General features: G+C 39.9%; 1 protein-coding gene across 1 annotated transcript in view; it reads right to left on the bottom strand.

Annotated features, from left to right (window-relative positions):
• RAD21 (RAD21 cohesin complex component) overlaps positions 1-8,672 on the bottom strand; it is a 28,666-nt gene extending 19,994 nt beyond the window's left edge. Inside the window, exons 1-2 of the mRNA XM_059671863.1 lie at positions 8,471-8,672; positions 1,756-1,930 (exon numbers count right to left, since the gene is read on the bottom strand). Of these exons, the coding sequence (XP_059527846.1) occupies positions 1,756-1,899 (144 nt within the window). The 5' untranslated portion in view covers positions 1,900-1,930; positions 8,471-8,672. The remainder of the gene's footprint in view (positions 1-1,755; positions 1,931-8,470) is intronic.
• Positions 8,673-25,509: the final 16,837 nt, after the last annotated feature.

Here is a 25,509-nt window from a genome sequence, read left to right as displayed (position 1 = left end):
GCCTCCCACAATCATACACGTTGGTATTTCTATAGTGAATTTATGAATATTCAAATTACCTTGCTTCAATTTTGGTCAAGTCTGTTTCTGTTTTTCTGTATTTAAGTTCTGTGGATGGAGACTGACACTGCAATACAACCATTAAAAATGACGGTAGAGCTAGGAACAGAGCTTTTCCTGAATGCAGTCTTGTTACAAAACATATTAATGTATGCAGTATTTGTGTACATGCATAAAAAGGGAGAAAAATTATGTGTAAAATACGTGCACAAGTGAAAAGTCTAGACGACAAAATACTAAAGGTTTCTCTAGGTGGGAGGACTATTAGGTTACTTATTCTCTGTCAAGTTTTCATTCTAATAAAGTTTTGAAATTAGTATTGTCTTGGATATATCATGACAGAAATGCATTTAAAGCCAATAAATTCTACTAGCTATAACTCTAAAACTAGCAAAAATTCCACACGCAGACACTTTATAATTTCCTCTACTTGCAAATATAAACTCTCACTTTGCTCATCTAAAACATACACTTTCCCACACAACTTCTCTGAACAAGTCCCTGCAACATCCACGCTTTAATCCTCTGAGAACACCTCACTCTTACTTAACACATTATGCCAGCATGTCCAAACTGCCAATTCTAAGAAGAGAGCTCCCAATGCTGGTCCAGACAGCTGTGATTTGGAATGTTTTCCCAACAGGACAATTAGTACATGTATGTATAAATATAAGGAACAAGAAAGGACCTTTAGAACACAGATGTTATATGTAGAAAATACTTTACTTATATAAAATATTTAAGGACTTCCCTTAGTTCGAGATCATTCGTAGTACATTTTTAAACATCTTTTCATGTTTTTACTTATTTCAGAGAGAGGAAGCGAGAGGGGAAGATAGAAACATCAATAATGAGAGACAATTATCAATTGGCTGCCTCCTGCACACTCCCTACTGGGGATCAAGCCTGCAACCTGGGCATATGCAATGACCAGGAACTGAACCGAGACCTCCTGGTTCATGGGTCAGGTGTCCTTCGTACACTTTTGAAGTCAAGATGTCTATTCATCAATGAAATGCTAATGGTGAAGTGTACCTCTTGTGTTTTAAAGGTCCTTTTTGGCAACACTAAAACCTCATGTTACTCTAAGTTATACTATTTGTGAAATCCAAGGGTGGTAACTACTGTTTCAGAGGATGTCAATAAAAGCTCCTCCAGGAACAGAGCAGTACATAAGGCAGATAAGGTTGGGACATTCATGAGGCTTCCATTCTAGTGGGAGCTAGAAAGGAATTAAATATTTAGGAGAAGATCACAACGAGTACAAAAGTCCTGAGATGGGGATAAACCTTCAAGAAACAGCAAGTAGTCCCATGAAGCTTAGGTGGAGCAAGTGGTATGGATATTATCTGCTAGGTGGATAAGACAGATCTGCCCCTTGCAACCTGTTCTAATTAATGGGTCCTTATTTTGAATATTTTGTAAATTCCTAAATGAGAAGCACCCACATACATAATTTAGTATAAAAACATCTAGAAAGCCAAATATAAAATATTAGGGTACTGCCTGACTTCATGCTTATCTAGAGGCAAATTAAAATATCTGCATGAGAATATCAAACTGGAACTCTGGATAATCTATGGATTCTCTTTGGCTCCAAATATACACAGATGCCTACTTTACGTTATTTTATAGAATTCTATTTTACACATCAATGATCGACAAAAGGAATAAAAATATCAACATCAAACATACCTTAGGTGAGATGATACTCTCCACACTGCTCTCTAAATTACACTCAAACACATGGGCTTTGGTTAGCTTCTTATCCCAATGGGCCGCTAGCCAAATTTTGGCCAGCGGCCCTCTTTTACTGAGGACAAAATGTGCGTAGAACATTGTTCTGGTTGACTATGAAACAGGAGAAAATCTGAAAAGGAAAAAAAGTTAATATAAATACCATTGAAGAATTGAAATATTTATCACGACATATAACTAGTCTAAAAATAAAAGTTCCTATTTTTTTTTTAGTATGAGAACTATTAAAGGACTGAATTTAGGATGCATCAAACACACACACACACACACACACACAAATACAACCTATTGCTTTATTTTAAGAGGGTAGGAAAAGACCCCAAAATATTAAAAGCTGAAGGGAAAAGGACAAAAGAGTCAAATTACACTCATGCCCAGCGGTCATCTTAAAAGTGCTGCTTTCTTTTAAAGTGAAACTATCATCATCAAACTGTCATTTTTGAAGTTCCTTCAAGTGTTAACTCCATTCCTATCCTGATTATTGACTATGGAGAGAGTCTGCTTCTGACCAAAAACTGGAGAATATATTCTTCATGACAAGAAAAGAATGTCCAAGGAGAAAAACACTCAGGCACAAATATTAATCAATGTGGAAATTTTCATTGTTAACCTCACCCCATTAAAAACTGAGATTCTCAGCTTCATACAATAATTTGTATCTCATGTACTAAGCATTTTATATTCCACCAAGCATAGACAAGTAGGTTGGCCCTCTGGTGAGTTCAGAACAGCTTAAGCTTAAAAAGGTAAAGTATTATATCTACAGTTTTCTAAACTTTAAAAATACTTGTCCACTCATAATTTAAAAACTAGATTCAGGACAATGATACAGTGTAACACTTATGACTGAAATAGTCTTAGCAGAAATACAAGTATGTTATTCACATTTCTTTCTTTCAGCAAGCTAATGTATTAATGCAGAAGAGAAAAAGGCAGCCTGCATATTCCAGCTTGATATATATCAACTGTGTAAATCGATATTTCCCTTATATTATTTATTTTCCCCTTTTCACTGATTTATAAAAGTCTATTTGCCAAGTGAATTTCTATCTTTTTCTAAAATGTCCACAAGTAGAACAAGAAACATAAGTGATACTTTTACAGAAATAAACTCAAGCACAATCACAACGCATGAAAAGTACTTCAAAACCAGGACACTGATATTAGTAACAACGTGTGCAACACTTCTTTGCCACATGTGTGGATTTGTGTAACCATCCCCTAAGCACAAGACACAGAGTTATTTCATCATCACAGAGCTCTCCCTGACTCTATCCCTTGCCACCCCACTCCTTGCTTGGTACCATTCCTAAGCCCCAACAACTACCATTCTCTTTTTCATCTCTAATTTTGTCATTTTGAAAATGTTGCAGAAATTGGATTGTATAGTACGTGAGTATGTTCCTTCTTATTGCTGAATAGCATTCCATGGGATGGATATACAACTTACTTAGCAATTCATCTCTTGAAGGACATTTTAGTTGTCTCCAGTTTTCAGCTTTTGCAAATAAAACTGCTATAAATATTTGTGTATATAGACCCTTTGTGAGCATAAGTTTTCATTCCTCTGAGACAAATGTCTTGAAGTGTGATTTCTGTATAGCATGGGTAAGTGTATGTCTATTTTTTTAAAGAAACTTCAATACAACTCCTAGCAAAATCTTACTGAGATTTTTGTTATTGGTACTGATAAGAATTTTTTCTAAAATATATGGGAAGGCAAAGGAACTAGAATAGCTAAAACTATTTTGAAAAAGAAGTATACCCAATTTCAAGACTTACTATAAATTAAAAAAAACAAATTATAGGGAAAACCTTCGGCACCTAAAACTTGGTTAAGATTTTTTAGATATGACACCAAAAACGTATCTCATGAGAAAAAAAATCTGATAAACCGTCTTTCATCAAATAAAAAATTTTGCTCTACAAAGGAGCTCACTGAGGATGCAAAAACAAGATATAGGGAGAAAAAAGTATTTACAAACCCCATATAAGGCAGGGACCAGGATCTAGAATATATAAAAACCTCTCAAAACCAGACTTAAAAAAAATCTACTTAGAAAACGAGCAAGAGAAGTTTCACAGAAGAGGATATACTGACGGCAAATAAGAACAAGAAAAGATGCTCAACACCAATATTAATTAGATTTCACTGCAAACCTATTAAAAGAGCAAAAATAAAAATTAATGTTAACATGTGCTGATGAGGATAGAGAGAAGAAGCACCTCTTATTCACTGCTAGTATAATGTATAATTTCTTTTGAATTAGCTAAAAAAAAGATCCAGAGTAAGTTAACTCTAATTTTCATGTTTTTAAAAAGAGACTAAATTTTAAAATTTTGCTTACTGTACTTTCAATTAAAAATTGCACCCATTCTTTCCAATGGTTTACAGAAAATGCACATTAGTTAAATGCCTCACAGGCAAGCGATTTCATGCCTGTCAACAATGTTTGGGAGGGTGGAGGTGTAAGAGTAATTTATAGTCAGGTTTGCCTCATCTCCATTTTCCATCATAGCAAAGGGTTCTAAAATTCTCTTTTGAACAGATGCTCTCAGGAGATCATTAATTCACACTTGGAAAATATTCTCAAAAGAAAAAAACAAAACAGTTTTCATCAATTGCCTATATTGTGAACTCTATTTCAAATGTAGTTAAGAAAAGAACTAAGGAATAAGAATTCAGGTCACTCTAAGGTAGAAGCACTAATAATACCTCAAGTGTATGTTATATCCCACTTAGCAATTTGTCATAATCAAAGACAGCTCCCTATGTTGCAAATCAATGCTTCTACTTGAAGCCTTAAAGTTTGTTAGCACAAAAATTAAGTTCCCTGTACAGCATTTTGTAGCAATCCAATATGGCAGTGTGTTCTTAGAAATAGTCACTATCATACAAGTCCCAAGTTTTCACTACACAAGACAGTTGTACTCCAAATAATTTGCTCCTAGAATACTGCCTGCCAAATGACAACTACTAAATATGTGCTTAATGAATAAGGAAACGAGATACACCAAGTGATCTAATAGTTGACATATGTAAATAATTCTGGAGATTTCAGAAATTAAAACTACTGGCACTTCTCAACAGGTGTCAGTAGTTCATGGCCAGCACTTCAGCTGCTAGTCAGAGTGCCATGCCTAAAATATCCCAGCTATGCAGAGGCAGAGATTCCTAAATAGATGCTTTCTTGTCATGGGATTTGTTTTTTTTGGGGGGGGGGGTGGGGGGTGGGGGGTGAGGGAGTAACTAAAGCAGAGTGCTGCTAAAGTTATTTGGGGAAACGATTAGTAAGAGGAAAGCACCCTAATAACTCAAGGATGCCTGAGGTATGTGGTGGATCAACTATTGGCTTATATATAAAAAAGGAGAAAGTGTAATCATTGTTGCCTTTTAAACCATTTTCCCCCCTTAATAATACCAAACTTTAGCCAACCTTAAAACAAAAAAGTTGATTAATCTCCGCAGGTTTTGAAGATGGAAGAGTCGAAATTTTGCTAATCCTTTACAAAAGATCTTAGCAGAAAGCCAACATCCCAGAACATAGTCCAGAAACTTATTTCTCAAATTCTTTCTAAAGCAGCAAATGACTTTTTTCAATTGATCCTAAAAAATGAATTTAAGTCTGGTGTGAAATGGCAAAAAGATAGTTTAGAACACATTCAGGAATGCAAAAAACCCCAGCATTTTCCTTAAGATCTTTTCAAAAAGCCAAAATCAAATTACAGGTCATGTATCTACAATGACATTATAATATTTCATTCATCTGTTAGAAGCAAGGCAGGACGGTGATTGTATAAATTCGTATGACCTCTCTGAAGGGCAATTTGGCAACATCTTATGAAAATTTCAAACACTCATACTTTCTATTCAGAAACTGTACTGCCAGTAATAGTGCCAAAGATATACGTACATAGAGATGTGTAACAATAACGAATTTTTCAAATTTTACTAAAGCTCTAAGTATTTTATGTATCTATCCTCTTTACAACAAAAGTAAATTTATACTGGCCCATTTTACAGACCATAAAACAAAGAAAAGGAGATGATAATAAGTAACGTGCCAAAGGTCACTAATGTTTAACATAAGCAGGACTTGAACTTCCGAACCCACACCTCTAACTGTAATACTATGTTGCCTTGCCAGCATGACTTTTAACAGCAAAAGATTAGAAATACAGTAACCTGCCTGGACAGTAATAACAGACTTCTAACAAATGAATACAGCCTTAAACAATGAAAATATGTGTGTTAAAAAGAGGGCTCTCTGCCGAAACCGGTTTGGCTCAGTGGATAGAGCGTCGGCCTGCGGACTGAAAGGTCCCAGGTTCGATTCCGGTCAAGGGCATGTACCTTGGTTGCGGGCACATCCCCAGTGGGGGGTGTGCAGGAGGCAGCTGGTCGATGTTTCTCTCTCATCGATGTTTCTAACTCTCTATCTCTCTCCTTTCCTCTCTGTAAAAACTCAATAAAATATATATATATATAAAAAAAGAGGGCTCTCTATGTAAATTACCTGCACCTGCATAAGCAGGACGTATCTGCTGTACAAATGGAAGTGATGACACTGGTCACCTCAGGAAAGTGGGTCTGCTGGGAAAGCGAGGCTGACCCTTTTGTACTATTTTTAAACCTTGGAACATGCACATACATCACATTTTCAATGTAAAATTACATTGGGAGTCAAGACCACGCCATTAACTAGCAAGTTAAGCTGCTTAATCTGTATAGTTCACTTTCCTTAACTATAAAAACCTGGAAGGTGGAAATTCAATGGTTTACTACCCGTGGAAAATGTCAATACTAAGATAAGAATGGAACTCTCCCTTTGGGGTGTAGGAGAGGCTAGCGGAGAGGTTCAGGGACAGAAGGTGTTTCCAATCTGCCCGCTAGACTCTATAGTATAGAGCATTCTGTGAGCACGAGTTTTAAAATCAGTTCTAGGTTCAAATTCAGCTCCCTCCTTAGTTGTTTTATAATAGTTAGAATCTCAGCTTTCTCCTCTATAAAATGGGGGTATTTACCAAACTGGATTATGAGAATTAACTAGAACAGCATACCTAAGACAGCACCACTGTCAATGAAAATTTCAAAAAAAAAAAAAATCACACAACATATACCGACCAGCATGATCATGCCTAACAATTTTGACATGACTTTTTTAAAAAAATATATACTTCTCAAAAATTAGATGCTTCTCTTTTGTACCACACTGCAAAGATACAATTTCTCATAAGTAGGAATTTATCAGGAAAGAAATTCTCAACTCTAAGAATACTTTAAACATACCCCACTCTTAGTGGAGAACGTAATTCTAGAATACGTGAATGTGTTGCCTTTATACACACACACAAAAAGGCAAATAAAGGTCAGACTCTCCCAATGTAATTAATTCTGACGTGTGTGCAAAGAAAGCACTCAGTTATGCACTTGCTGTCATCTCCGCTACCGACAACTGTCAAGTAAATCAATCAATGGCGATGGCGCATGCCTCATCAAGGTCTTGCTACAAAAACAACTGTTAGTTGCCTCCAACATTAAACAAAGAAACTTTAATGGCTCTACAACCCAGGAAAGCTTCTCCAGCCTGTCACCGAAATTCCGCAGACTCCCACAGCTCACTGGCACTTACATTCATTAAAAAAAAATAAAAAATAACCACCCACCCACTACAGGAACACTCCCCCCCGCCCCCCGAAACTGAGTACTTATTCCAAACCGTGTAACGGGAGCAAATATTAACTTTACCAGAAACCCTTAAACACACAAGCGCGTTTCTGAACGCCGAGGGCAGCCTAAGAAAGCCCAACCAGGGCGGCCAAACAGACCCCCAGCATCTCCCCCTTTCCAACGGGCAGGCCCCGAGTCCGGCAGCACCGCCCGCCCGTGTCACGGCATCTCACACGGTTCGCACAGCCCTGCTCGGCGCGGAAAGGACACCGGGCATTTGTCAGAGGCAGCACCTCCCGGGGCGCCTCCGCCCGCTCCGCACCTTCATCATCAGAAAAGTCGGGGGGGGGGGGGTGTTTCTGCTCGTTTCCTAGGGATTCGCGTTTTCTGTTGGGCTGCCCAGGACTCATTTCCCCGCGTTACATGTTTCGCGTAAAAAAGGAAGGGGGAGCAGCGGCAGCCTCCGGCCAGGGCCCCGCCGCGCCCGCGCGTCTCCGACCCCCGCAGCCGGCCCTCGGCGCTGACACCGCCGCCGCCCGGGGCCCGGGCCTCCCCGCCAGCCATTTTCGCCCGCGGAGTAGGCGGCCCGGTCCCGAGAGCGGGCTCGTTCAAACTCTCCCTCCGCGCCTCCAGGTGTCCCCGGGGCGATGCTGCTCCCCCAGGGACCCGCAGAGTAACGGCTTGGGGGGGGGGGGTCTTGGAACGGACCGGAACCCATGGTGACCGGGCGGGAGACGAGGCGGGCCTGGGCTGCGGGTCCCAGCCCAGGGCGGGCCGGGCGCGGGGGCCGGGGCGGGCCGGGCGCCGCTCGGGGGCTCCCTGGGTGGCTGCCCGGCCAGCGTCCCGCGGCGCGGCGAGTGCCGCCTTCTCCCGCCCCCGCCCCCCCCGCCCCAGTCCAGCTCCCCGACGGCGAGACGGCGGCGAAGGGGTGGGTGGGGGGGAGGGAGCCGGAGGGGAAGAAGGGGTCGGCGAGGATCTTACCTTGCTCTCCGCCGGGAGTCGGGCGGGCTGGGTGGCCTGGGGAGGGGAAAGGGGTCGGGGAGGGGGTGGGGGAAGGGGGGCGCCCCTGTGAGGTCTAGCTTCGCCGCAGCCCCCGCCGCCGCCGCAGCCACCGCCTCCTCTCCGATTCACTCAAACAAACAAGATGGCTGCCGTTACGCCGCGGCTCTTCCTGCCGCCCAAATTCTCGGTTCAAATCGGCAGGATGTTTACGGTCAAAAAGGGCTCCTCTGCGCCTGCGCAGCCTGCGTCAGCCCCCGGCGGAGCGACGCAGGCGCAGTGACCGTTTCCTTTTCTGGAGAACCCGCCTCCCGGGGGTACAGCCCCGCACGGAGCAGGCGCGAAGGTGGTTCTCAGAGGGTCTCGGAGGGGGGCTACGCGGGGAAGCCGCGCACGCGCAGTTGCTCGCAAGTAAATTAACTCGTTTGGCTTGATTCCTGCGGTTGTTTTTAAAGGAAAGAACGGACGTTGTGCAGTTTCGTGTACCACTCACACACAAAAATCATTTGAATGGTTCTGTAGCGCGGAAGGTAACATAAAACCCCTAAACAAGTCCCATCAAATGTAGGGGTTCATTCATTCAGTCAACCTATGTTTATACTTAGTACATGGTCATCTCTCAACTGCATCATGTGAGGGCTGGGGTCTGGGATACAATGATGAATACAGCAGAGAGAGCACCTGCCTTCAGGAAGCCTGCGCGACCACTCCCCTCCCCTTCTATACAATCTCCCATAGCTCTAGGGCAGTGGTTCTCAACCTTCCTAATGCCGCGACCCTTTAATACAGTTCCTTATGTTGTGGTGACCCCCAACCACAAAATTATTTTCGTTGCTACTTCATAACTGTAACTTTGCTACTGTTACGAATCGTAATGCAAATATCTGATATGCAGGATATAGTTTCATTGTTACAATTTGAACATAATTAAAGCATAGTGAATCTTCACAAAAACAATATGTAATTATATATGTGTTTTCCGATGGTCTTAGGCAACCCCTGTGAAAGGGTCGTTCAACCCCCAAAGGGGTCGCGACCCACAGGTTGAGAACCACTGCTTTAGGGTATTACCCCAAATGTTTAAGATAATACGGTGATCTAGCCCCTGCCTTCTGCTCCAGCCTCCTCTCTTGCCAACCGTACTTCAGTCACCCTGCCTTTTATTTTTATTTTAAAAAATATATTTGTATTGATTTCAAAAAATGAAGGGAGCAGGAGAGAAAGAAACATCAATAATGAGAGAGAATCACTGATCTGCTGCCTCCTGCACACCCTACACTGGGAATCAAGCCCACAACCCGGCATATGCCCTAACGGGGAATCTAACCCTGACCTCCTGATTCACAGGTCAACGCTCAACCACTGGGCCACCCTGCCTTTTAAGCTGTCAAATGTACCATGGTCACTTGCTGTTCCCTGTGCTTAGAACAGTCTTGCATATCCGTCCCTTCTCCTTTGTCTGTTAATCTCTCACATCTTAATTCAAAAGTCACTTTTTAAAAAATTCAAATATTTATTACATTTCAAAAGTGTCTCTGGACTTGAAACACCTACATGCGTAAATTGTAAGGACATTCTAATTAGTAACACCCACACTATGTCCTTTTTTTTTTCTTTATTGATGAAGTTATTACATATGTGTCCTTATCCCCTCGTTGTTACCCCCCACCCCCCACCCCCAGCCCCACCTGTGCCCTCACCCCCTAGTGTTTGTGTCCACTGGTTATGCTTATATGCATGCATACAAGTCCTTAGGTTGATCTCTCCCCCTTCCCTCCCCTGCCTTCCCTCTGAGGTTTGACGATCTGATCGATGCTTCTCTGTCTCTGGACCTGTGTTTGTTCATCAGTTTATGTTGTTCATTATATTCCACAAATGAGTGGGATCATGTGATATTTATCTTTCTCTGACTTATTTCGCTTAGCATAATGCTCTCCAGGTCCACCCATGAGTCTTCCCTAATCCTCTGTGTACTTAGGGTAACACTACTACTGTAAAAAATGGCTCCCCCTCTACACACACATTTCAGGACTTAACAGAATGGCCCCCTCAATTACTGCCTGTATGACAATAAGTAGCTTTAGCTTCAGGTTTCTCCCCTGAGGGTGATGGGGAAGATTCAGGAATTAATATATGTGGAAGCATTTGGAATGGCCACTGGCAATTTGCATATAATCTAAGTTATCTTTATTACTATTTTCACTGTCATTGTCACCATTATCCTCCTCTATAAATTTCTGTTCTCAGAGAACAGCACTCAGAACTTGACAAAATGCTCCTAACCACAAAAGAGAGTAAGGGTGTCACCTTTTAACGTAGTCACCTATACTTGTAACCCAGCCCAATCATGTGTTAATTGGTTTTTTTTTAACTGCCTGTTTTGTAATTTCTTAAAAGATGGAGGAATAATTTACTTCTCTGTCAGAGTTTCTGAGTGCAGACACATCTTAAAGAACTATGCTGGGAAACAGACATTTAAGCACATAGATTCCTCAGTGTGAATATGCTCTTTGGGTTCAAATTCATCGCTTCTTCCTCCCTGCTGTTTTACCACATGTAATTTACCTCACATTTCTGGGCTTTGATTTTTTTTAAAATCTGTAAAAACAAGGATAATACTTTTCATGATTGTTGAAAGAATTAAATGAGATCACTTATACAAAGTAATTAGCATAGTGCTTGGAACTGAGTACTCAATAAATTGTGACTATTTGTCTGGTTCCTTCTACCTTCTGAGTAATGAAATATTTGCAACAAGGTCTGGCAAATATTTATTAGATATTCAACTTTTAAGAACATCAGCAAATACCTGGATATTCCAAATACTCCTCTTAACTATACTTTGCTGTATTCCCATTTTGTAATCCTTCCTTGAAAAAGTTTTCCTCTCTTACTGTCTGTTTGTATCTCCTTACCTCTCTCTATCTCTATCTCTCTTTTTCCAATACTGAACTCCCAAGAAACTATTGCTTCTTTTCTCATGAACCATTTATTCTTAACCAATAGCTCTCCACCTGAGCCCACCTTCCCTTTCATACAATAAAAAAAAAAATTATCTTTATTGTTGAAAGCATTACAGATGTCCCCTTTTCCTTTCCATTGCATTTTCTTTTTTTTAATATTTAGGTATTTATGTGTTTTTTTAAAAATATATATTTTATTGATTTTTTAAAGAGAGGAAGGGAGAGGGATAGAGAGTTAGAAACATCATGAGAGAGAAGCATCGATCAGCTACCTCCTGCACACCCCCTACTGGGGATGTGCCTGCAACCAAGGTACATGCCCTTGACTGGAATTGAACCCAGGACCCTTCAGTCCGCAGGCCGACGCTCTATCCACTGAGCCAAACCAGTCAGGGCTACCATTACATTTTCATATAATTTCTTCACATACAACTTTAGTCCCCTCAATCTGCTGGATTTGGTTCTTTTGAACAAGGTATATATTCTGCTGTGGCTTAAAGTCCCATCCTGTCAACACAGTCATTCATCCCCTTGTACGAAAATGTTGAGTGAAGCTTTCTTGCTACAGAATTTAGCTGCAGTCAATATTTCCCTTACCTGGAAATACTTATTTAATGAATGTGCATTTGTAAATTTTAATGATTGTGAATCTGTTTGATTGAAACCATGGCAGGACAAACTCCAATTACAAATTTAATCTTCCTTCAGTTGAAAATGGTCTACTTTTCTGATTACTAAGTTGATGACCAGTATGATTTGGTTCAATTAATGTCTGAAACTTGATACTGCACTGTCTTGAGTATATTTATAAAACAAGCATGTTCTTTCTATGTCTAATCATTCATCATTACACTTACAACAAAACAGAGTTTTTGTGAGAAAAAAACTTTCAGAAAGGGATGACCAACAAATAGTAGGAGAGTTGTTTAAGATTTACACAATTTTGTAGACTAGTTCTTCTAAATTGTCAAACCTTTAAAATAGAACATAAACATATATAGCAAGTCGGAGGGATTAGGTTGAGAGAGAAATCAGGGAAACAGGTTTTTTTTAGGAATATTTCAATGTTAGTAATGTTGAGTATTAAGTATGTTACCCCAGAATAAAAAAAATATTTAAATAAAGAAACATCAAAGTATAAAATATTTGTTGCATGAGGTTTCAAAAGTTGATTTTAAAAAGTCCAAAAAGAGTGAATAGCCTGTTTAAGATTTTGGGTTAAGCAGGGAAAAATGGACAGTGATTGAAAAAAATAATAGGTTCTGGTTCTCTTCAAATGACAACAGTCTTTTTTGTCCCTAAAAGGGATAGTGATTTTTTTATATAAAAAGGAAATGAATTTTAAGAACAACAATCATAATACAAATGTTATCAGACACAGAAATGACATGAGGAAAGGGATTAAGGACAAAACATCAATATTGAAATATCAATTCTTAATACAGAGGGTTTTGTAAGTCATGGAAATGGTAGATTTCATACACAGTCAAATGCACCTGTGGTCTGAGTCAGGACTGTGCTCCTGAGAGAGGTTGCAAACATCCCTGTCAAGGCTGCATTATGGGTCAGCAAACAAAAATCACCAGGCTCAGGAGCAGGCCCAGGGATGTTGCAGGTGCCTGGGCCACATCAGGCTGTGAGTTTAAGAATGGAGGTGGATGTCTTGGCCACCATGAATAATGCTGCAGTGAACATAGGGGTACTCTCCACAAATAAAGACAGGGTGTCCCAGAAAATGTATGCACACTTTAACAGCTGATAGCTCAATTTTGAAAATGAAATGTATTTTAATGAACACTGCCTTTATAATTATTCAAAGTGTGTGTATATACTTTTTGGGACACCCTATATTTTTAATTTCTTTTTTTAGTAGACATGGAAACAACTGAAGTGTCCTTTGATAGATGATTGGATACAGAAGATGTGGTACATACACCACAATGGAATACTACTCAGCCACCAGAAAAGATGAAATACTGCCATTTGCAACAACATGGATGGATCTTGAGAATATCATGCTAAGCAAAATAATTCAGATGAAAAAATAAGCCAAGAACCTTATGATTTTATGCATATGGGAGATATAAAACTGAAAGCAACAAATAAGCAAACAAACAAAAACTTACAAACACAGACGGTATGGTGGTTATCAGAGGGAAAGGGGGTTGCGGGGTGGGGGTGGGGGCGGGAGTAGTAAAGGGTAAATGGGGTAAAACATATGGTGAGGAAAGAAGATTTGACTTTTGGGCGTGAACACACAATACAATATACAGATGATACATTATAGAATTATATACTTAAAACCTGTATCATTTTATTAATCAATGTCACTCCAATGAATTTAATGAATTAAACAAAAGTACTGATGCTGAGACCAGGGAAGCTTCTGAGGCAGAACTTGGGTCAGGGTCTCTGTTAATCACTTGGACTTTTCTCAGAAAATGTCTTATGCTGACAGCGTTTCAGTGCTGGAGGCAGGTTTAACTCTTTAGCTGGGAGTTGTTGTCACTGACTATTCTGATGCCTTTCCTCTATTTGTAAGCCTGCCATCTCGTCTGTAATAACGATGCATCTTTGAGAATCATGGGTGCTCACGGAGAAGCAGATGGGTGGTGTTTCCTCTGAGCCCCTCTGGCCATTCCAGAATGCGGGCATGTTGTTATCAGATGGTATGCACTATTCCCTTCATTCTGCAAAATTGCTTACTAAAAATATGAGGGCAAACTGGAGGAAATAGGGGTGGGGTTCATCTCTTAAAACCTATGCACCCAAAAAAAAAAAAAAAAGGTAACAATCTTAATTTAAAATAAAACCTTGCAGTATGGTAAAGACAGTCTATTCAATAAATGGCGGTGGGAAAATTGGACAGGTACATGCAAAAAAAAAAAAAAAAGAAACTAGACCACCTTCTTACATCATATACAGTAATAAACTAAAAATGGATTACAGACTTAAGTGTAAGACCTGAAACATAAAACTCCTAGAAGAAAACATAGGCAGTAAAATCTAGGGTATTTCTCTTAGCAATATTTTTTCTAACATATCTCCTCGGGCAAGGAAAACAAAAGATAAACAAACAAACAGTTTTTGCATAGCAAGGGAAACCATCAACAAAATGAAAAGACAAGGTCACACTGAGCTTTGAGCAGCTTCAGGGGCCTCTAGGAATCAGCAATATGGCAGAAGACATCAAGACCAAAATCAGGAGCTACGGGACTGCTCCTTTGACAGCTGCTTCCCCAACCAGAACCAGACCAGGAACTGCTGGCAGAACTACCTGGACTTCCACCGCTGTGAGCAGGCAATGCCTGCTAAAGGGGGTGATGCCTCCGTGTGTGAATGGTACCGGCGTGTGTACAAGTCCCTGTGCCCCATATCCTGGGTTTCGGCCTGGGATGACTGCTGGGCAGAGACACATTTCCTGGGAAGATCTGAACTGAGTGTACCCGACCCGTCCTCTGTCACCCATCCTTCTCCCAGGGACGTGAAGGGGGACCTGGGTATGTCCCACCCTAGAATCCTGAATTATGGCTTAACGAACAATAAATACTTGTTGGAAAAATGTTTAAAAAAATGAAAAGACAACCTACTGAATGGGAGCACATATTCACCAATGATACCTCTGATAAGAAGTTAGTATTCAAAATTTATAAAGAACGCAGATGACATTAGAAAAACTAACAATTCAATAAAAAAGTGGGCAGAAGACCTGAATGAATACTTCTCCAGAGAGAAACTACAGATGGCCAATCGACATAGGAAAAGTTGCTCAACATCATTAATCATCAGAGAAATGCAAATCAAACCACAATGAGATACCAACTCACACCTGTCAGGAAGCTATCAGCAATAAACAAGTGTTGGCGAGGATGTGGAGAAAAGGGAACCTTACCGCACTGTTGTTGGAAATGCAGATTTGTGCAACCACTATGGAAAACAGTAGCAGGTTCCTCAAAAAATTAAAAGGAACTGCCTTATGACCCAGGGATTCCATTTCTGGGTATATATCTGAAGAAACCCAAAACAGTAATTTGAAAGAATATATGCACTCCCATGTTCATTGCAGCATTATTTACAATCGCAAACATATGTAAGCAAAGCAAGTGTCCGTTAATATACGTGAATAAAAATTATACACACACACATACATATACATGATGGAATATCTATATGATGGAATATCTATATCTATGATGGAATACTAGTAGACAATAAAAAAGAATAAAATCTTAACTATTTGTAACAGCATGGATGGACCTAGGGGGTATTATGCTAAGTGAAATAATTCAGAGAGAAAAAGACAAATACATATGATATCACATGTGGAATCTAAAGAACAAAAGAATTGAACAACCAAAATAGAAACAGACTTATAGATACAGAGAACAAAGTTATAGAGATCAGAAGGGAGGGGCTAAAAAAAAAAAAAGGTCACGGGATTAAAAAGCACTAATTCAGTCTTGGTTGGTGTGGCTCAGTTGGTTGGGCATTGTCCAGATCAATATTATATGCTAGTACCATCTTGAAAATTTTCAAAATACTTTCCTTTCACCCTACATCTTCTTCCAGCTATTGTACCATTTCTCAGTTCCCCATACAGCAAAACTCTTAAAAGAACTGTTCACGTTTTCCAACTCCAATTCCTTCCCTCTCAAAATCAATCTTTTTACTGTGGTAAAATATATATAATACAAAATTCACCATTGTGTCATTTTAGTGTATAATTCAGTAGTGTTTAGTACAGCCACAATCTTGTGCAAATATCACTACTCATTCTAGAACATTCTCATCACCCCAAAAGTGAACCCCATACCCGTTCAACAGGCACTCCCTATCCCTTCCTCCCTCCAGTCCCTGAAAATGACTAATCTATAATTTTCCTATTTGGGATATTTTATGCAAATCCAATTATATAATATGTGACCCTTTTGCCTGACTCTTTAACGTAGCATAACGTTTTCTAGCTTCATTTACATTATAGTATGTATCTGTACCTCATTCCTTTTTTATAGCTGAATACTAGTCCACTGTGTGGCTATGCCACATTTTGCTCATCCCTTCATCAGTTGATGGGCATTTGGGTTCTTTCTACTTTTTTGGCTATTGTGAATAGTGTTGCTATGAACATTTGCATACAGGCATTTGTTTGAACACCTGCTTTCAATTCTTTTGGGTTTATACCTAGGAATGGGATTGCTGAATCATATGATAATTATTGACGAGCAGCCAAACTCTTTCCCTAGTGTCTGCACCATTTTATGTTCCTACCAGCAATGTCTCAGCATTCCAATTTCTCTGAATAGTTATTTTCTGTGTTTTTTCTTTTAAAATTCTATCCAGCCCAGGATGTGTGAGGTTGTATCTCATGTGGTGTTGATTTGCATTTCTTTAATGACAAATGGCATTGAGTATCTTTTCACGTGCTTGGTGGCCATGTGTATATCTTCTTTGGAAAATGTCCATTCCAATACTTTGTCCATTTTAATTGGTCTGTCTGACTTTTGTTGTTGAATTGTATGTATATTTAATATATTCTGGATATTAGATCCTTATCAGATATATCATTTGCAAATATTTTCTCTACTATGGGTCATTCTTGACAAAGGATAGCTCAGAACCTAAACATCTCAAATGTTCTGATACTCAATTGTGTGAATTGAAAGAAGTGTAGTCTTTTTTAAAGTAGTTTGCCTATAGGCTCATTATTAGTAGAAATAAAAATTATTTCCAACCTTTGAGTTACAGGCAATAGCAGAGGCCATTTCTAATACCGGACACTTCACCAAACACTGAAGTATTTAGGTGTGCAATTTAGTTCTCAGACTGCTATTCAAAATATTTTCTTGGAAACACAATTATAATAAATGTTAATGGGTTTAAGAAAGGCCACCATAACAAAAACTCAATGACTGACTTTTTCCTGAGCCTTTGCAAAATAATACATATTGATTAACATTAATGTACTGAACCACCAGGCTTACAAACTTGGCTTTACATGCCTGACATTACAACTGATAGGCTGATTTGTTTTAAAAGTCAGTAAACTGATATTTGCGTAAAATGAAGCTACCCCATGCAGAATTCCTGATTGACCTAGAGATGATGTGTCACTCAGGGTCTAGCCAGGAGACAGAAACCACTCAGTAATTCGAGCAGAACATTTCAATAGAAATAATTAGTGTCTAATAATGACCTAATCGCAGGGATTAACTACCAAGGGATAAATTATTAACAGGTTAATTAATAACAGGGGGTTACAATTTAGCAATAAAGAGAACTAACTCTACAGAATACACGAATAACAGATATACCCCTACAGCTGAGGCTAATTAGCCCTGGAAAGACAGGGCTTGGAAAAAGGACCACATGGACATCCAAACCCTATTAGAGAGGGTCTGGCTGTGCCTATTGAATGGCAGAGAAATTTGCTTAAGTGCCACCAGCCAGGGCTGGCTGGAAACCACTTGTTGGGTCCCAGTGGAACTAACTGAGAATCAGCCCTTTGAGATTCTGGTGAAACTCACTGGGAAGCCACCCTCTGAGGCGCTTGTGAGACTCTGCAGGGGCGCTGGCAAAACTTGCTGGAACATGAGTGCCCCTGGGTGCCCATCCACATGCTGCTTGTGTCAAGGGCTGCCAGAGCCAAAACCACACACAGGAACTAGGAAGAGCAGCCCCTTCCTCTGGCAATATCCCTTCTGCGCCCCCTACTGACAATGTCGAACATTGCGCCCGCTGACAAATGTTTTCTTAGTCCTGCTCCTGAATCACGAAGCAAGACAAAGAAAGGTGGATTTGGACCCGAGAGACAATACATTGATAATTTGAGGGAAGAGTCCAGGAAAAAGATGGCTGATGAGGAATCATTTCAGAGATGGTGATTTATGCAATGCACAATAGTAGCGTGATTAATTTGAAAATAAAAGCTTAGTAATGGCTGACCAAAGAAATCCATACTAAATTAAAAAAAATAGATATGTTGAGGATTATCTGAATTTGTGAGCCAAAAAGTTCCCCATACAGGAAATTCTCTCTTGGAGCCCACCCAAAGACAATGCCCAAGGCAGGGGCTATACAATTAAGGATGAGACAATGTCACGTCTTCTAGATAAAGTGTTCCATTAAATGAAGAATTGAAAATGTCAGCAAACAGGTGACTTTTTTGTTTGTTTTGGCTGAAAACACTGTGATGAAGGAGCCTTGAAATCAGAACTTTGCCTGTTTTTGAGAACTCAGAAAAAAGATAAATTTTTTCTTTTTAGGGGTATATCAATTAAGAATGTTTTTTTTTTTCCCCTGCAAGTAATAAATGACCTTTTTTCCCTTCTTTGAATAATAAGTAACAGTGGTTTCAGGAATAAACAATAAAACACTTAATTATCTCACAAAACAAATTGTCTGGAGGAAACAGGTCCTTATAACCTCGAAGACCCACATCTGTCACCTCTGTCTGCTTTGTCCTTACAACACTGGCTGTTGCTTCTTGGTTGGAACACGGTGCCTGCTGCTCTAGGCACTGCTTCACCATTTAAGACAAGAAGGAAGACAGGAGTTGCCATGTGCATCTGTGCTCAGCGGACATCACCGGTATACAACTGTTGGTCAAATATTTATTGACCCACCATGTGTGTGGTAATGTGTCAGGCTGTGGAATTTAATGACTAATAAAAAAATGCACATTTCAGGCCCTTTAGTAAATCCTGCAATATCCAAATATGTGACTTCTCCTCCCCAGGGTTTCCTTTTTCACCTGACACACGCCTGGCTCTGCACAGAGCAGGGTCTTTTTCCAACCCCTGACCACTCACAGCAGTTCATCTGATCTGAGTTTTCCTGGTATAGTCTGGGAATTACCTGTTTATATATATGTGCCATATATTTAGGGCAACATCTTGTGCAATGGTGTTTTGAGAAAGAATTCTCTAATATGAAATCCTTTTAAAAATATAATTTCTATTGATGATAGCAAATATTTTATTTTCCTCTCTCCCCTTCTCGGATTGCAAGAGGGCGCAGGCCAGGCCGAGGGACCCCACTGGTGCACGGGCCTCTAGTATTAGTATAAATAGAAATAGTATAATATGTACATAATACTAGTCAGGGCTCTGTTTTAGATAATGAAAAACACTTGGATAACGTAAAATGAACGAGGTAGATTGTGGAGAGCAGCAGGCTCTCGCTGAGGCTCCAGGACTGACTCCCAGGACACACACTGAGAACTACCCTCTGATGAAAGAACTTCCTCTGCAATCTTCTGGATGCTGGGGAGTTGGAAAGGCCTTGTGGGCACGCTGGTTCCAGAACCACACCACCCTAGCTATGGACTGGAGTTAGAAGCTCCCACCAGCATTAGAACTCCAGAGTCAGATCACGCCTACCAAATCCACTCCAGCAAAACGGATGCTACTAGCATCGCCATATTTCCTTCCTTGTATTTATTGGGTACTTACTACAACAAACACATAAAATATATGACACATTAGAAGGTGATAAGTGCAATGCAGAGAAAATGTGCAGGGTATGGGAGTAGAGAGCATTGCGGGGGGGGGGGGGGGGGGAGGGGGAGGGAAGGCTCTCTGAGGAAGTGATTTCATGTGAAGATTTGAAGGAAGTGAGAGGATGAGCCATGTGGGTCTTCAGGGAAGGAGAGCCCAGGAGAGGGAACAGAAAGTACAAAGGGTCTGGGACAGGCGCTTCCCTGGAGATGGAAGGAACAACAAGAAGATGAGTGTGGATGGAGTAGGTGAGTGAGGAAATGAGACCTCTTACACCAAAGTAGACATTTCTTCAGAGATTTCTTAAGTAATTCTGTGTTTGACTTGCTACGTTGTTTGGGTATTTTAAACTAGGATATTTGAAGATCTGGGTAGAATTCAAACTAATACATGCTTTTTGAAAGGAAAGAACAGCTTTAATAGGACTGATATATTTGAAGCTACTTGCTTTCAAATAATGTTCTGTACTAACAAAGATGTCCTATCTACTTTGGTGGGGTTTTTTTTTTCCTTTTTAGATTTTATCATCATGAAAAATTGAAAGATACAGCTCTGTCTTTGATCAAACATTTTTGTGTCAAGAATTAATGAGTTACGTGACTGAATTCTGCCTTTTGCAGGGTTCTTACAACGGGCCTCATCTTTATTCTAGTGCAGCGATTACATCTGAAGAAAGCCTGCGTATAAGCTGTCAGATACATCCCTGAAATGTGTGTTAAGGGTAGAGAATAACAAGTGGGCTGGCTTTAGCACACAACTTCTCAGGGAGAAAATAAACTCATTTCTGTTCAAAACAGCAGCTTACATTTATCTTCCTTTAACAAAATACTCCACACTCCAAGGAATACACATACTCTGAGAATACTAGATTTTGTCTAAGACAAAAGTGATCTTGTTGTAAAAACCATCGCTTTGTCATTGTAATCATACTAGAGGCCTGGTGCACAAAAACTGTGAAGTGAGGCCAACAGTGCCTTCAGTGTAGGCTTCAGAGGCAGACCGCCTGACTTCGTATTTCTAGCCCCACCATCTCCTACGTGTTCCATCATGAGCAGATTACTTGCGTCCTCTGGGCTTCAGTTTCGCCATCTGTACAATGGGGATGGTACCGTGACTACCTCAGAGGGTGCTTGTGAACACTGCCAAGTGCGGTGCAAGAAAGAGCCCTGTGGCTGCACCTCCAACCCTTGTCTTCCAATAGAGTTTATGTCAGTCATCCTGTCTCTTAGTGGGTGCCAAGCTCAGGAATAGAAGATAGCGTTACTTATTGGACTCTTTAAAACCACACTCACTTAAAGGGGTACCTCGTAGGGTAGAAAAGATCTAATGGTTTGATTTCCTAATTAGATACTTTTCTTCTTCGAAGATGACATGTTAACTGATAACATTGTGATTGGCTTGATAGTTGTATTTCTTATTGCAAATTAACAGGTGGCTCTGTTGGTTTATCCAATGAGAAAGCAAAATTGTGGCTCATATTATATGGAATCCGTTGAAATTCAAATAGATTTCCTCCAGTACAGTGTCTTTCTCTCTCTACATAAAGCTTATTAATTAACTGTGAGCCTTTCTTCCAGTGCCAGCATTACAGAGAGGCTGAATCATATATTTTTAAAATTTCACCAGAATGGGAAAGTTTCTATTTAAATTGCAAAGTTAAAAGCCAAAGGTATTCTTTTAGGAGTTATTTTAATTATTAAGTACCTCTCAGTAGATATTTATGATTCTTGGACTATGGAATAAAATTTTGTCTTGCTAAATAACTATCTGAGATTATGAACCCAGTAGAAATAAATTATTATACTAATTAAGAGACATTGTAGTGACATGTTTAATAGTAATAAGAATCAAACAGTATTATCAATGATGGGGTGAATATATAAAATAATGCTATTCTTGACTAAAATTTATCTTGATCCACTTTCTAAAAATAACTCAATATATTTCATTTCTCTGATACTTTTATTACAGTTCTCTATGAATATCACTTAGCCTAGGTAGGATATTTCATTAATTAAGCATAAATTGTACTATGTCAAGGCAGGAAATAATAATGTAAGTATTAACAGATCTGAAAGTACGTGATAAAAATTAATCTAACCAAGATGCCAATCATAAAAATAAATTACATGGGTTGAGGAAAAATGTGAACGTCAAATAAAAAAGAGGAATGGCCTTCTAAATCTAAGGCAAGGTGAATAGGTAGAGTTGAGTTCCAGATAAAGAAAGATTTCCATCCCTAACTACAATTAGACTTAACTTCAAGCCAGCAAATTTAAATTCTTTCTTACCCTGAGCTGCAGCTAACATGTCTCCATTTGAAGAATGACAATGGAAGATGAGCTGAATCGTCATGAAGCTCCCCTTGGAACGGAATACCATCCATCTGAAGAGAGAGAAGACAAATTAAGTAATTGAGAATCAGATCTTTCCTCCCTTGATATTTTAAAGTGGTTAATACTCTGAAGCTGATCTTATGTAGACTCCCCTCCTGGTGACTCTTGACCAAACATAACTTGTTTGCAGGTGCCCTGCCTTCTGGGCTGTTGGGTGCCACTCATCTCTATATTGCCTGCACCAGCCAAGAGGCCTCACACATTGTAGGTGGGCAATACATGTCTGTTGAAATAAGAACTACTTAAATGATAGAAGCTTTTCAAGGCAGGGTGTACCTGGGTTTAATTCCTAGTATGTTCTCCACATGGCACCCTCCTCCCCGCCTTTTGTTTAAACAAGTATTTGGATAATTTTATTATTATGGGGAATGGAGATATACAGATTAAGCAACTCCTGCCTTTGTTTATGTTTTCTCCAACAACAACGATAAACATGGCTTGAGCAGTTATTACCTGTCTGGCGTTGTGCTAAGAGCTTGGCCTATACTCATGTCATTCAGTTCTTCGTAAAGCTTATGACAGGGCATTATTATTCACTTACAAAATAGACTTTGGGTTTTAGAGCGGTTTTATGTTCACAGCAAATCAAGCGGAAAGTACAGAGAGTTCCCATATACTCCCTACCCTACCCGTGCACAGCCTCCTCCACTATTAATACCCTGTCCCAGCGTGGTACATGTGTTACAAGTGATGAGCCTACACTGGCACATCATTACACACACACACACACACACACACACACACACACACACACACATACATTCACATACTCTTCCCTAGCTTTAAGGCTTTGAAAAACTATATAGTAAGTCTTGTTTTCCTAGTTATAAAATGCAAATAATCTTTCTTTCTCAGAGCAAAGAACAGGATTTACTTCCCACAGTCTCAGGAACTCTAAAATCCCGCTATGTGCAAAGACTGGTGTGGGACTTTTCTAGAATAATCCCAGGAGCCAGCTGGGAGGGCTTTGGCAGCGAATGCACTTGAATACTCTGGGGCTAGTGGGAGGGAACTGAAATGACAAGTTTCCAAGGTACATTCTTAAAAACAAATAGAAAAGCTGACTCCCACCAAAAGGGAAGAACAAAAGGAAGACTGACCTCTGTTAAAAAAAGAACGAAAGGGGGGGGAGGGGGGGCGAAACAAAAAAAGAAAATAATTAAATCACTAAATTAATTAGTGTTTTACTGAGAAAATATGGATGACTGATCATGTTATATTCAAAGATAGTATCTTGACCAGAAATCGCATTTCTAGAAATTTATCCTAAGGAATGAAGTCGAGTTGGGTATAAAGATGTGCAAATGATGCCAACACGCTCACAATGTGCCAAGTGTTCTGCTACGTGGTTGATGTCTCAATTAGCCACCACACTCTGAGGTTGGTGACTACCATCCTCATTTCCTGAGGGAAACTAAGGCTCAGAGAAGGAACTGGCTCCAAGTCATACATTGATGTAATGTCTAGATCAAACCCAAACCTGATGATCCTCTGCTGAATCTCTCTCCCCTCTCCCCCCAAATATCAGTCTTTTGGGTTCCACCTTCATGTGTGTGTCTGTATGTCTTTCAAGTAGTTTTGGGAGATCATGGTTTCAATGTTATATTGCCCCCCAAACCAGTTTGAACACATTTCACCTACAATTCTCTCAGAGAGGCTGGCTCTCTGTTTTATGTACAGTCACTAACACTTTGCATGAAAGGCCAACACAACAATGTTCTGAAGGCAGGATCTTGAGAGCTGAGTCCAACAGGCTTCAGGGTTTGTCATGGAGGGAGGGACCAGTGGCTGAAAGGGACTCTTGACCTCAAAAACTTGACCAATGGCACTGGATTCCTAGGCATGTCCTATGCCTACATGTCTGGCATCCAAGAGCAGTGAGTCTTGTAACTACTTCTTATCAATCACTTATAGGAAACATCACTCATTACACCAATGAAAGTTATTTTTTTGAGGTATCACAAGACTTTAAATTTATTTTGAAATTAAATTTAATTAAAACGATTTTTTTGTTAGTCCCCACCCAAGTGTATTTTTCCATTGATTTTTAGAAAGAGTGAAAGGGGTGGAAGGGTGGTGGTGGGGGGAGTGGGAGAGAAAGATCAATGTGAGAGAGACACACACGTCGATTGGTTGCCTCCTGCACGTGCACCAACCGGAGCTGGGGATTGGACCTGCAACCCAGGTATGTGCCCTTGACTGGGAATTGAACTCGAGTCCCCTCGGTGCTCCGGCCGATGCTCTAACCACTGAGCACACTGACTGGGACTTTTTTGTTTTTTTAAATTGAAGTTATTGGGGTGACATTGGTTGATAAGAGTATATGGGTTTCAGGTGTACAATTCTATAATATACCATCTGTATTTATATTGTGTTTTCACCACCCAAAGTCAAGTTTCCTTCCATCACTATTTACCCCCTTTATCTCTTCTACCTCCCCTGCCCCCTCTTCCCTCTGGTTATCACCATACTGTTGTCTGTGTCTATAAGTTTTGGGTGCACCACTCAAAGTCAAATTTCCTTCCCTTCACCTTTTTCACCCAGCCTCCCAACCTCCTTCCCTCTGACAGCTGTCAGCCTGTTCTCTATATCTGTCAGTCTGTTTCTATTTTGTCTGTTAGTTTATTTTGTTCATTAGATTCCACATATAAGTAAAATAATATGGTACTTGTCTTTCTCTGACTTGTTTTTAATATCACTTATGCTAATTAACATACCCTCTGGTGTAGGTATCAATAAACATATTTCAAGGACACATTAACCAACTTCTAATCACCTGTTGCAAATATCACTTATTACACTAATGAAAAATTATTTTTAATACTGCTTATGTTAATTAACACACCCTCTAGCATAGCTATCAGTAAGAATACTTGAGCACCATATAATCTACTCTTACAATGTTGATTTCTTTTAGAAGATTTCAAGTGATAATTACTGGTCCTGAGGATGTAGACTAAAGATAATTTGTGTTATGCTCCCAAGTGCAAGCCTACACATACCCACACCCTCCCCACAAACATACACACACACACACACATACACACACGTGCGCACACATGGACACCCCCCTCAACTACTTATATTGAAGGAATTAAAGTAACTTGTCATGTAGCTCACAGAACAGCCTCAGAAAATAGGAAGAAACAGGATTTTCATTCCAGTGT

This window comes from Myotis daubentonii, chromosome 17 (assembly GCF_963259705.1).
Source record: "Myotis daubentonii chromosome 17, mMyoDau2.1, whole genome shotgun sequence".
Taxonomy (NCBI): Eukaryota; Metazoa; Chordata; class Mammalia; order Chiroptera; family Vespertilionidae; genus Myotis; species Myotis daubentonii.
The sequence above is the reverse complement of the archived record's forward strand: the minus strand, read 5'-3'. Positions and strand labels throughout refer to the sequence as shown.